Source organism: Pan paniscus, chromosome X (assembly GCF_029289425.2).
Source record: "Pan paniscus chromosome X, NHGRI_mPanPan1-v2.0_pri, whole genome shotgun sequence".
NCBI classification, from domain to species: domain Eukaryota; kingdom Metazoa; phylum Chordata; class Mammalia; order Primates; family Hominidae; genus Pan; species Pan paniscus.
In genome coordinates, this window is record NC_073272.2 from 110,812,959 (window position 1) to 110,825,507 (window position 12,549).

The 12,549-nt window shown below is 39.5% G+C and overlaps 1 protein-coding gene across 3 annotated transcripts in view; it reads right to left on the reverse strand.

The window, feature by feature from the left end:
• Positions 1-12,549, reverse strand: part of DCX (doublecortin) — a 117,970-nt gene that overhangs the window by 26,181 nt on the left and 79,240 nt on the right. For 2 of the 3 annotated variants that reach the window (XM_008975553.3, XM_034949550.2), the window contains exons 4-5: positions 12,109-12,211; positions 9,962-10,099 (exon numbers count right to left, since the gene is read on the reverse strand). In XM_008975553.3, the coding sequence (XP_008973801.1) occupies positions 9,962-10,099; positions 12,109-12,211 (241 nt within the window). The remainder of the gene's footprint in view (positions 1-9,961; positions 10,100-12,108; positions 12,212-12,549) is intronic. The other variant, XM_057301072.1, reaches the window with a different exon arrangement.

A 12,549-nucleotide genomic window follows, 5' to 3' on the forward strand; every position in this document is an offset into this window, starting at 1 on the left:
TTTGCTAACATAGGCTCTTTAAAAAATAATAATAATAATTGCTTCTGAAATTCCTTCCTGTGACAATTTTCTGATGGAGGCTAGGGAGGAGGGTGAAAGTTGTGGCCGAGAAAAGAGAAAGTAATGAAAAGAAGATAGACACCAGAGCTGACACCCATCTTCAGGGCTTCTATACTATTTGTCTGGTTTAGATTTAGAAAGTGGTTAGCAAGAGCTTTCTTTCATTCACCGAACCAGCTGGGTATCATACACAGTGTCATAAAACAATAGCAGACAGAGCATTAGCATGACATGTAACTACCCTCATGTTACAGAGTTCTCTGGGAAGATAGTATCTATGCCCTGTCTGTCAACCCTCTCAGTTGGTGCCCTTCAGCTACGCAGCACAATTGCCAAGCTTGGTCCTGCAGTCTTGGTTCACTGGCTCCTCTGAATGATTATGCCTGTTCTTGCCTTTGTACTCATCTTTAGCTCCTTGGCTCTGTCTGCCTTTCCTGTCAGAATGGAACAGGACAAGCCCAAACAGGATGGTTGGTAAAGAAACTAGGCTGACTTATCTAGATTTACAGAGATTTAAATATATGGGGGAAAATGGGTCCCTGGGGGATGAGGAATAAGGGGTATGTGTGTGGATGGGGTAGGGAGAGGTTAGTTCCCAAAGAACAATGAGAGAGTCCAGTTTTTGGTGCGAGTGGCCAAGGACAGAGTGGGGTCACTAGCCAGGCAGAGTGGATGCTAAACTCCCAAACTGCGGATACCCTTGTCTGGAGGCTGGACCAATTCCTGGAAACTAGGAAGCAACTGAGTACAAGTTGGGCATAAGAGACCCCAGGTGTAGCAATTATAGAGCTGCCTGGGCAGCAGGTTACATGAGTCATTATACTTTCTGGGCTCAAGTTTGCATGACCAGAATGGTACAGAAAATAAAGGGACAGCTTGGCATCTACTTTTCTCCCAACCTTTGACCACAGACGAAACCAAGTTAATGCTCATTCACTTAGCCCTGGCTTTCCCTCCCATCCTAAGCCCAACATTTGAGCCCAACTCAAAATCAAGCCTCGTGGTTTTTATTTGATGTCATTTTGAAATATTGCTCATTGAAAACAACCCCAGTTTATCAAAAGAGCTATGATAATAATTTCAGAGCCCTTTTTATAATTTCAGCGGTTTTTCTGCAGTTATTTTTAGAGCATTTTACCATACATGAACTCACATTATTCTCCTGATAGCTCTAAGAGATGGTGGCCAGGTATTACTAGTCTCCTTTCAATTAACAAGGATATAGGGGCTCAGAGAGGGTATGACTTGCGTAAATGGTATAAACTCTGCCCCTTCTCACTGGATAGTGGCTTCTGGACTTGCTCACAGATTCTATTTCAAAATTTCCTTAAAGTTAGCACACCGCATACCTCCCACTGTGAACTTCTAGTGATTCATTTTCTGTCTTGTGTTCTGTAACTCCCTAATGCCTTGCAGAGGGAGATCTCAACACACAATTCTGCCACTTCCTCATTTTTCTCATACTGAGATGCTCTAAGATTTTATTCATTCCAGTCCAAAGATAACTTGTTTTCCCCTTACAAATAGAGGGAGTTTTCCTGGAAGGCCATCCAAGTGGATCCAAGGTGGTTTCAACTTACTTCAGAACAAGGTGAAGAGACAGACCCTGTGGTTTTCACAAATACATTCCAAAGAGCCCTTGGGCAGGGTGTCTGGATTGCTTTGGCTAATTGTTTCTGCTCAATGGAAAAGCTTTTGTCCCTCTCCCTAGACCCATCCTTTAGGGGAGCAAGAACTGAGAGCCTGGGAATAGTTCTTCAATGATTTGATCATAGGGTTTGCTCTCAAGCCAAATTCAATTGTAGGTTGTGAGACACTGTAACTTCAGAAGATGGAATTTGAATTTTAAATATATTTCCTACGGAATCTTGGACAGCATGAAGTTATGAATCCTTTAAATAAGGGGGAGAAGTAAGAGTCTTCCTTGTTACAAAACAAATGTATATACCCAATCCTGCAATATTTTGACACAGATGAGTTTCCCTCAAGAAGAGGACATCTGTAGAGGGGCTGATGGAAGTGCCAGAATTGTTTTCTCAGGGTTGACAATGCTGTCAACATTTATTTCCTACTGAGAAACAGAACATGTTTCTGGTGGAGCTAGCCTGTTGTCAACGCTGACTGCTGGTTTTCCTGGTGCAGGGACTAGGATAAACTGCACTGTTCTTAATTTCTGAAAAGAACACAGGCTTTGGAATCAGTCAAAGTTTTAAATCCTGGCTTAGCCATTTCCTAGATTTGTGATCCTGGGGCTAACCTAACCTCTCTGAGTCTCAGTTTCCCCATCTGTAATATTTGAATAATAATTATCTCAATTGTTGCTGTTTTGATGATTACATGGCAGACTATACATAAAATGCTTATCTAAGTGCCTGCCACATAGAAAAGAGTTCAATAAATTGTATTTTCTATCAATATTACTACCACCACTACTAGCACTGAGTAAGTATTCAATTTATAGGCACTGAGTTAGGAAATCCTAGTCCACAAGAGATGAGATATCATTCTATGTAGGCTGAGTGCTAGTTCTTTGGCTAGTTGGTCAAGTATCAGATAATCGAAGCTTTCCTTAGGTGAAGCCTATTATTTCTGTTTTTTTTTTTTTTTTTTTTTTTTTTTTTTTTTTTTTGCATTTTACTGCTGTGCTCCCCAAAGCAAAATGATTGGCCCTATCCTTTTCTCTCTTTTTACCCTCTCAGCATTATTATGGCAGGGGAAGCTGTGTTGGTCAATGAACAGTGTGGAGCCACTGAAAGTTTTGGAGCAGGGAAGTAGCACGATGAAAATGGTGTTTTAGGATGAGAAATGTGGTGGCACCACACCACATGGATAAGTGGACAGAGATTTGAAGCAGAAATATTGCTAAGGAGTCTGCGAAATAATCGAGACATCAGGTCATAAGAGAAAGGAAAGGACTGCTGTATAAGTCACATGGAGATGGTTCACATGTCCAACAATGATAACAACAGCACACAGTGGGTATGCAGGATTAATGAGTGGGAAGTCAAAAATAGCACCAGGGTGTTGAACCCGGGAAGCATGATAATTCTATTGTCAGACAAAGAGATGGGAGGTGGAAATGCTTTTGATTTTTAGATAGCTTGTATTTGTCACATATAAGCCATATACACAGGATTGTTTAGTAGGCATTATGGGTCTGACATCCAGAAGGAAGATCGGGGCTGGAGAGGTAGAGTTAAGAGCCTCCTTTGATAAGCCATATTCATCACCACCTCTGCCCCTTTGTTCATGCTTCCCTGACAGCCAGAAGTATCCATCTCCTTATCAATTTACATATAGCCCTTCTTCAAGTTCCAGTTCTCCCAGGAATTCCTCCCTTAGCACCTTAGTCCCTAATGAGCTCTCTCCCATGAACTCCAATAGTTCCCATAATACTTACTACCAGTATCTATTATGCATTTTGCATTTAAATAAGTTATTACCATTAACATGGCATTAATGGTTCAGTGGTTAAAATTGTGGACTGTGGAGTCAGATTGCTTGGGTTTAAATTCCAGTTCTATCATCTTACTAGCTGTGTGATCTTGGGCAGGTCACTAAACTTTTGTATGCCTCAGTTTCTTCATCTGCAAAATGGGGATAATAGTAATTGCCTCACAAGGTTGTTGTAAAGATTAAATTCGTTACTACAAGTAAAGCGATTAGAACAGTTGCCTGACACATAATAGGAGCTATATAAGTATTTGTAAATATATTTTTAAAATTTACATGTATACTGGTTACCCAAATAAATCATAAATTTCTTAGTGGCAGGGAATTCATCTTAACATCCCTTTTCTTCATAGCACCTAGCACTACTAAGTACTTTAGAGGGGTACTTTGCACATTCAGTTGTATGTAAACACAAGTCCCAAGCCAAGACTGGCTGATAAGACTCATGTAGGGAAATATCACCATATACCATGCACTATGGGGTGCTCACTGGCACCCACTATACTGCTTGCTCCAATCATTTTCTAAGCAGGTTTTAGAAGAATCAGATTGGGGGAGGAACTGGGGAAGTTTTTCTCTTCCCACAGCTCTGTCAAGGACACCACTTCCCTTTGGAGTTGCTGGTAGGGGAGCTAGGGGAGCTGAAGGAATGTCTAAGCTGTCTTGTTTCAGTGCTCTGTAGCACTGAAAGGCACCTAATTACTTGTGGGACTTTGCTCAAAGCAGCACAAAGGAAATGACACAGACACCAACCCACCCCTTGCCTTTCCACCTCCCTAGCCTGGAGATGGGAGAAGGGGAAAAGAAGCCAAGAAGCAAGGACCATCCAACGTAGACCTTTGCATTCACCAGACAGCACATCCCACATACTACTGTGTGTCAGTGGGACACTGCGAATAATGCTTGCTGGGAAGTCAGGAGAGCGAGGTTCTGGCTCTTGGGTGCTAAGTAATGTGTGACATGGAAGATCCCAAGATCCTAAACTTTGTATCTTAGTTCCCCAATGAAAAAAAAAGATAATTATCAATTTCCAACTTAATTCATAGTGCAATTATGAGGAACAACTGAGGTAATAGATTTGGAAATATTTTGCAAAGTGCATAGCATCTAATTCACGTAAAAAGATTGTTATCATGAATCTCTCTTAGCTAGAGAAGAAAGGTATTCTTGTGCTGTTTAAAACAGTAGCCAATAGTCACATGGCTGTTGAACATTTGAAGTGCGGCTAGTCAGAACTGAGATACGTTGTAAGTGTAAAATACAACTCAATTTCAAAGAATGTGTAATTTATTACATTAATTATATGTTAAAATGATAATATCTTGAATATATCATTATATGAAATATGTCAAAATTAATTTTGCCCATTTTTTAACTTTTTAAGATGTGGCTACTAGAAAATGTAAAATCACATACATGATTTACATTTATGGCTCACATTCTATTTCTATTGAGCAGAGCTGGTCTAGACAGTCACTTTCAGGAAGGTCAGAATGACCAAGTCCCTCTATCTTAGGCAACCCAAAGCAGCCTACTAGTTTCAGAAAAGAAGGACCCTGGGATACAGGTCTTTCATGAACCCTGCTGTTTTGTGTCCCTTGACCTCCCCTTCTAAAGGCTGTATATTTTGTTAGAGAAGGCTTTCTTTCTTATGAATTTGGGAACGGAAAAGGTCGGACTTTCAGAAATAGGTGCACATGAGTTGGGGGAAGGGGAATGGAGAACATTGGATTGCTACAACAATGACTTACTGTTGAAGAATAGCAAACTAATTATCACATTACAATTCTCTCAGCCTACCAGGGTGGGTAATTAGCTTCCTTCGGGGGCTCCTTAAAAAAAAGAAAGAAAGAGAAAGATTCCTTCCCAGCAACTAGCTATTTTGTCCTTTTAATTCAATTCAATTCAACTGGGGACAAAGTTACATAAAGGGAAAATTAACACATTAATGGCTGAAATGGAAACAGAGAGAGACATGTCTTTCTTTAGTTCTGAAGCCAGGCTTACCTTCGCTCATCAAAATGGCAAGTCCGGGGTTAATCAAAGTGTGGCACTGCATAAGCTTTTTTCAAATATCCCATAGGAGCCTCCTGGGCTCAGATTTTATCTTTTTACCACAGTTCCATGGCCTGATTTAAAGACAGACATAGCTAATATGACTTGGATTCTAAGAGTCCATCAGTTCTGCCCGGTGAAAATGAGCTCCTTACAGAAATATTATATAGACAACCAAATCCTTACTTAACTTGAGTTTAGGGCTTAGCAACAGACATTCCATTTGGGGCAAACTCAATATTGGCAGAAGTGAGGATTGAACTTGAAGGAAATAAAGTAGAAGGATTTGATTTATTCATGGGGCAGAACAGGAAAGGGACAACTTAAGGTCTAAAGACTAAGGAATAAAGAATCAAATTATAGCACAAATTACAGACCAAATAGCATCAATTTACTAAACCTCAAGTCAGAATGAACCTAGCTATTAACTGAACCATGAATTTGACCATATAGATATAGATATAGATATCTAGCAAACTTGTTCAAACCAGAATCAAATCTGTATATTTTCCAATGAAGTAGAACATCAAAACATTCCTTAAACTGAACCTGAACCCAGCCAATGTTTCATTTGGTTAGAATTCCTGCTAAAGAGGAGCACTTTTGGTCTTTCTTTTGTCTTCAAAGGAAGACAATCTTCCATTGGTCTATCTTCCATAGACTTGGATTCTAAGAGTCTTTTGTTACTCAGGTTGAAAGAAGTTTTATAAATCTGTTCACAAGTTCCACATCCAAGACTGACTAACACAGGATGGAAACAGGGTGGTACTACCATGTCCTAGAAATGAACAAAGCCTGTTTGCCCCACCTAACCTATTATCATTTGGTTAAGTGTATTTTAACCTGTACATGTCCCTGGCTAACAGCTAAAAAAAATTGACATTTTATGAAACAATTGTTACTTTTTAAATCTCAAATGTCTGTAAGGAGAAATTTATGCCATATGAAAAGTATGCACTGTCTATAGCTTATCATTCTGGTTATCCACTTTTGTTTCTGTGGGAGCTATTTTACAACTCTGTAAATTGTAAATAACTGATAACAATGGAAAATTATCCTTATCTATAGAGATTCAAATTCTGAATTATCTAACGATGATATCGAATCTCAGAAAAGGCAAAAATCTTGCACAAATCACAAAGCTAGGAAGTGGCGTAGCTGGGACTTCTTAGAGAGTCATCTCCCTCTTCTCTTTCATATCTTACCAATCTCCTCGTCCCAGCTTGGAATGGTCCTGAGTGAGGTGGAAGTGGAGAGGGGAAAATGGGTATAGCAAATCCAAACTTTAGCTAAGGTACTGTTTTGCCTGAGATCAGCTTTGCCCTTATGGAATGTTCACTGAATGGATGCCTTGGACTAGGCTTTAAACAAACTCCCATGAAATGGGCTTGGTTATGTTACAGCCCTTCAGGGTTGGAATCATGAGGAGGCTATAGACACATTATCTGAGATGAGCCCAAACATTCTGGCAATTGCCATAAAGATTGTCTAGACTAGGGTTTGACTTCATTTATGTTCATGAACATCAGAATATAAATGAATATTCCAATTCTTTAAACTGAGAACACCATGTTAGATTGGTGGTAGGAAACAGAGGTTATTTGTAATTCTGCTATCTGCCAAGCAAATTCCCCTCATACACCCAAATTGGTTACTCTGTTTATCGTGTGGGTTGGAATAAATCCTCATTTCTTTTTTTCTTTTTTTTTAGTGAAGGAGTTATGAAAAAGCAAGAGCAGATCTTGCCTGCCAAAGCCTGGGTTGGGATCTCTTATATTGTAACTCCCTTCAATTTGACAAATATTCATTGAGTTCTAATATATTCATGTTATATCTCTGATATTTTAGAGTCAGTGAGGTGCATATTTTGTAGAAGGGAAATTCTGTAGGTGGCATTCTGGAGATCAATGATTTGACATATATTTAAACTGTGTAGTTATAGGTAGTTTTGTTCATGTGTGCTGGGTAACCAATTGGATGCAGTCTGCAAAGAGGATCTATTTACTTCAAGCTGATACCACCTGAGAATTTCTAACTGATGGGTTATATGGTGGTTTAAAAAGAGATCTACAAATTCTTCAACACTCTTTCCTTTTATAAATAGAGTCTGGTTCCTCTCTCTTTGAATGTAGGTTGGACTTAGTGACTGCTTCCAATGAATATAATAAAGGAGAAGTGACAGTGTTGGCTATGGAGACTAGATCACAAAAGGCAATGCATCTTGTTCTTTATTCATTCTCTTGGATCACAAACTAAGGTAGGAGATCTTGCCAACAGCCATATTGTAAGTGGATCCTACAGCCCCAGTTGAGCCTTCAGATGACTGCAGCCCCTACTAATATTTTAATGATACCCACATGAGAGACTCTGAGCCAGAACCACCTAGATAAAACACTCTAGAATTTCTTGCCCACCAAAACTGTGAGATAAAAAAAAAATGCCTTTTCTTTAAGCCACTAAGTTTTGGGGTAATGAATTTGTTTCACAGCAGGATACAAGTAATACAGGTTAGAAATCCCAGAAATAGCTACTGCTGTTTCTGAGAAATGATTAGCTAAGCAATTATTGCCAGACTTTATTAATCTTGACCAAGTGTTTTAAAGTGTATTTTTTGCAAGTCTCTGCTTAAAAACTGTCAAATTTTATTCTCAGCCCAGGTGTTAAAACCTAGGTCTTTGTAGTTTCAGCAATATAAATTTGCTTAGATATAGATTTATGTGCTCTTCTGTACATTTGAACAAGATAGCATCAAGGCACATGTATTTTTTATTTCTTCAGCAAACATTATCTAAATGCTTGATTGGTCTCTAGCACCATGTTGGGTAAAATAGGTACTGTTGTGCATCTATTTATTCACAAATATTACTGGAGCATCTACTAGGGGCCAGGCACTATGCTCTGCACTGATGATATGAAAATGAACCTACCACATTACCTTTGAGGGGCTCAGCATTTAATTGGGGAAGTAGACAGGTAAACACATACTTGACAACACAGTGTGGTGAATATTACCCCAAAGATATGAATGGCATGCTATGGTATTGCAGAGACTGGAACAATTATCTCTATGTGAGGTCTTGAAGGATGAATAGGAGTTTTCAAGCAAAGAAGGCTGATGGGTTAGAGGATGGCATTCCAGGTATGGGGGAACAGGGAGTGCAAAGACATGGAAGTACTAAAAGCCTGGGTTGCCTTTTCATACTTTAATTTCCTCAACCCAAGAATAAAGAGATGGCTGGTAATATGCATGCTCCTGGCAGTCTGATGCAGGCAGTACAGGCTATTCGTCTTGGCACCAGCATTTCATAGCCATCAGGCTACTCATGATGCCCCAAACTGAAGGGCCCTTTTGTTTTCCCAAGGCTCTCAGACTGCAAGAATTCTCATGATAAATTCTGAGCCTTGGGATGACAAATGTATAAGTATTTTGGACCATATAGTTTCCTTAGTGTGAAGAACCTCAAATTGTGCATAAATCTAAGCTTCTGAACTTGGACTTCTAAGGCCTTTTATTTTTGATATTTGTTATAAAAGAATGGAAGACATTGCCTCTTAGATCAGTGTCACTCAAACTGTGGGTCCAAGACAAGATAGGGTTCACATCAGAATGCAAATCAACATACTGCTGCCTTCATCAATAAAATCAGGCTCTGAAAAAAAGGCAGCTGAGCTAAATGGTTTGCTTAATGGCATAGTTTATTTACATTTGGCACAAGCTCCTAATCTTGCCACAGACTGACTGGTAATAAATAGTTCATGGGTTGGCAGTGATCAATAGACCACATGTTTTAGATAACTCACTATCCACTAAATAGAATCTTCCATGGCAAATGTCTTTGTTTTCTTTTAGAAACTGGTCTGTGCTTTACTTTCCAGTTGTGAGGTTTATACAATTTATCTTGTCCCCCTATTTATATGGCATATATATGTAGTGTACTTGTTTCCCTTTTTGTTTTGGCTTCTAATTACTTCAGAGTCAAATTTGAAGCTCAAGTGAGTCAACTATGTTGACACTTTGGGGTGTTGTTTTTTATATTCTTTTTCTTGATTCTGATTTTTAATTTCAGGTTTATGGTTAATTTGATTATTCCATTGAATATGTTTTTGCCACATGATGTTGAAGATGATGAAAATGATGACAACCATGAAAATAAGCATTACAGCAAGCATAGACATGGGCCAGGCTTCTGGTTTGCATCCATTTGAATGGAATAATGGTTGTAGCTGTGCCTCCATGACTCCAAACAAGTTTGACTGTTTTAGTCCCTGAATTGATAGAATAGGATTTCATGGAGACACAGTGGTGTTCATGAGGAACTGATTCCTCTGCATGCAGAGAGTATTGTCCTCCATAAATGAAGTCAGCGTGCACAGTTAGGAAAAGAGCACTCACCGTCTTGGTCGTTACCTGAGTCAGCTGGAGACTTGCTTCGGCGCATAGGACCAGGGCTCTTGGCTGAAGTCTTCTGAGGTGTTGGGGATGCCTTTGGGCCAGCTGTGGCTGATGGGTTTCCCTTCATGACTCGGCATTCTGGGGCAAAAGGACACAGACAGCTTAGTAGAGGATAAAACAGGCTCAGCATGTTATCAGCCTCTGGAAACCGCAATAACCACCACAGGCCAAAGGACCTAAATGGGTCAGGACTACAATGTGGTCCTTATTATTAGTAGGAGCCATGGTTCTGGGGAGGGAGGCATTAGGGAAACCTTCAAAAGCCACCTGGGCTAAGCTAGGTGTTTAAGCCCCTGAATTACGAAAACAAGGGCAAGAGTCCATAAACAGGTCAAGTAGGCAATTAAATAGTCAATTCAATCATTTATGGACAAGCTAGCTATGTCTCAGAATAGCACCTATTGATATAATGTTTAATTAATTTCCCTGAATTAGAGATTAACAACTCAGAGGTTACAGCTACACAGATGAAACATCCATTGAGTAATTTGAAGGAGAGGTAGGGAGCTACCACTTACTATTACATGCCACACGTTGATAGACACATGATGGATATCATGTCACTTTATATAAATAAGCACTATGACCACCACCATCTTGCATTTATCAAGTTCTTTTCGATTTCCCATGTATGTTATTGCCATCCCTTATGGGGGGTTAATGAATAAATGGGCCAGGAGTGACTCTGCCACTAAAAACTTAAGAAAGCTTGCTGGTGTGTGGGAGAGTCTGCCAAATGTTCTTGTATTTGCCCTAGCCTCAGTCTGACACCTTTGGAACACCCTTTCTATGCAGGTCACTCAGCATCCCCTTCTATGGTCATTTTGGGCACTAATAGTGCTAATTTATTAGAAGGATTATTATTCTCATTTTGCTGATGAGAGTACAAAAAACTTAACCCCTTTGCCTAGGGCCACAAAACAAGAAATTAGTAAAACAAGGTCTAAAAGTCAAGTCTCCTGAGTTCCAGTTTAGTGCTCTTTCTACTACAGTTTTTCCAACCTTGTGCTGTGATGCACAAAGGGGAATCAAACAGCAGAGTAGAGGATATAGTCCTTCCTTTCCTTTAAACACTTTCTTGTTGCCTCCTACTTAAAGGTGCATTGAAATATAAATTGAACAGAAAGATTAGAGGAGCTTTTCTGGTAAATTGAATATTTTAGGAAACTGAGTTAAGCAGAAAGCCCCTTTTTGTTTGTTTCACTTCTTGTTTTGGTTGGTGACCTTTAGTGATCACTGTCCAGAGCTGAAGATACAGAAGGTATAGGAAATTGGACATAACCTGAGGTTTGTTTAGCTATTCTATAGTCATTGCTTCTTCCTAAAGGGAACACAGCAGAAATGCCACCTCTTACAGGGTTCTTGTCACTTGAGTTGTTTATAAAGTCTATATTAGCAAAATTCCCTTTGATTTTTTTTCACACTTTGCTTCTCCTAAATGGGAAATATGCTCTGAATGTATCTTTCTATCAGCATCACATTCTACCCTTGTTGCTGCGTGAGCTAATTAACCTTTAATGTATACCTGGAGCTTGGACTCAAACAAAGGGAGATGGGAAGACGATTAGATCCTTCTTATTATTAACAACCCTCTGTAAACCTGAATCACAAGGCAGACGAATGGGGCAGCAAGTCTGATGGTGTGAAAAGGGTTTGACACTAAGAATACTGTGGAAAAATCTCTCTAAATTGGAACCATAATCACAAGCTAAATAGTTGGAGGACGTTGAATGGAGAAAAAAGGATATGTACAATATCCAAGTTCTGACTGAAAATATTCCTTCCTGTGGTCTGATTGTGCCTGTTATCCCATGTGACACAATATATGGTTCAAGAAATATGGTCACTATTGGGGCAGATAGTGAGTTTTATTGAGTTTGGAGCCTGGGACTCTGGGATATCCAGTCAGTCTTTCAGTCTTACATGGGTCATGACCCATGTATCCAAATATACAGGAGAAAGACTAACATTATAAGCCCTTGAAGGATCATGCATAGATGTTTTCCACACCATACAAACCCATGGAAATCCTAAAGGATAGAAGGGGAGAGAACAATGGAGCAATAAAACCCAGTGGTTATGCTTACCATTTTCATCCAGAGAAAAATCATCCTGAGCATAGCGAAATTTTTCAGGACCACAGGCAATAAACACATCATCATCACCAAAGAAATCATGGAGACAAGTTACCTATGGAGAAAGCAGAAACACTGATTGTATATGATGGTCCTGTGACAATGAACCTCACACTACACTGACAAGGAGAAAAGCTTCCCATCTAGGCCATCATCTTCAGCTCCCAGGAGTTTTCTTTCTTAAAACACCTACCACATTCATAGTCTGAATCATGACCCCTAGTGAGGGATGATATACTGAGTACCATTGTCTATCCATGTTTCATGTATGGTACTTTCAATTGCATCAAGAGTAAGACTGAGACTATGTACAAATGGAATGCCCTTTTCTGAAGAAAAGTCAACCAGCAGATGGCCCTATAAATGTCACCTTTTCTCAGAGCCTCAAAGACG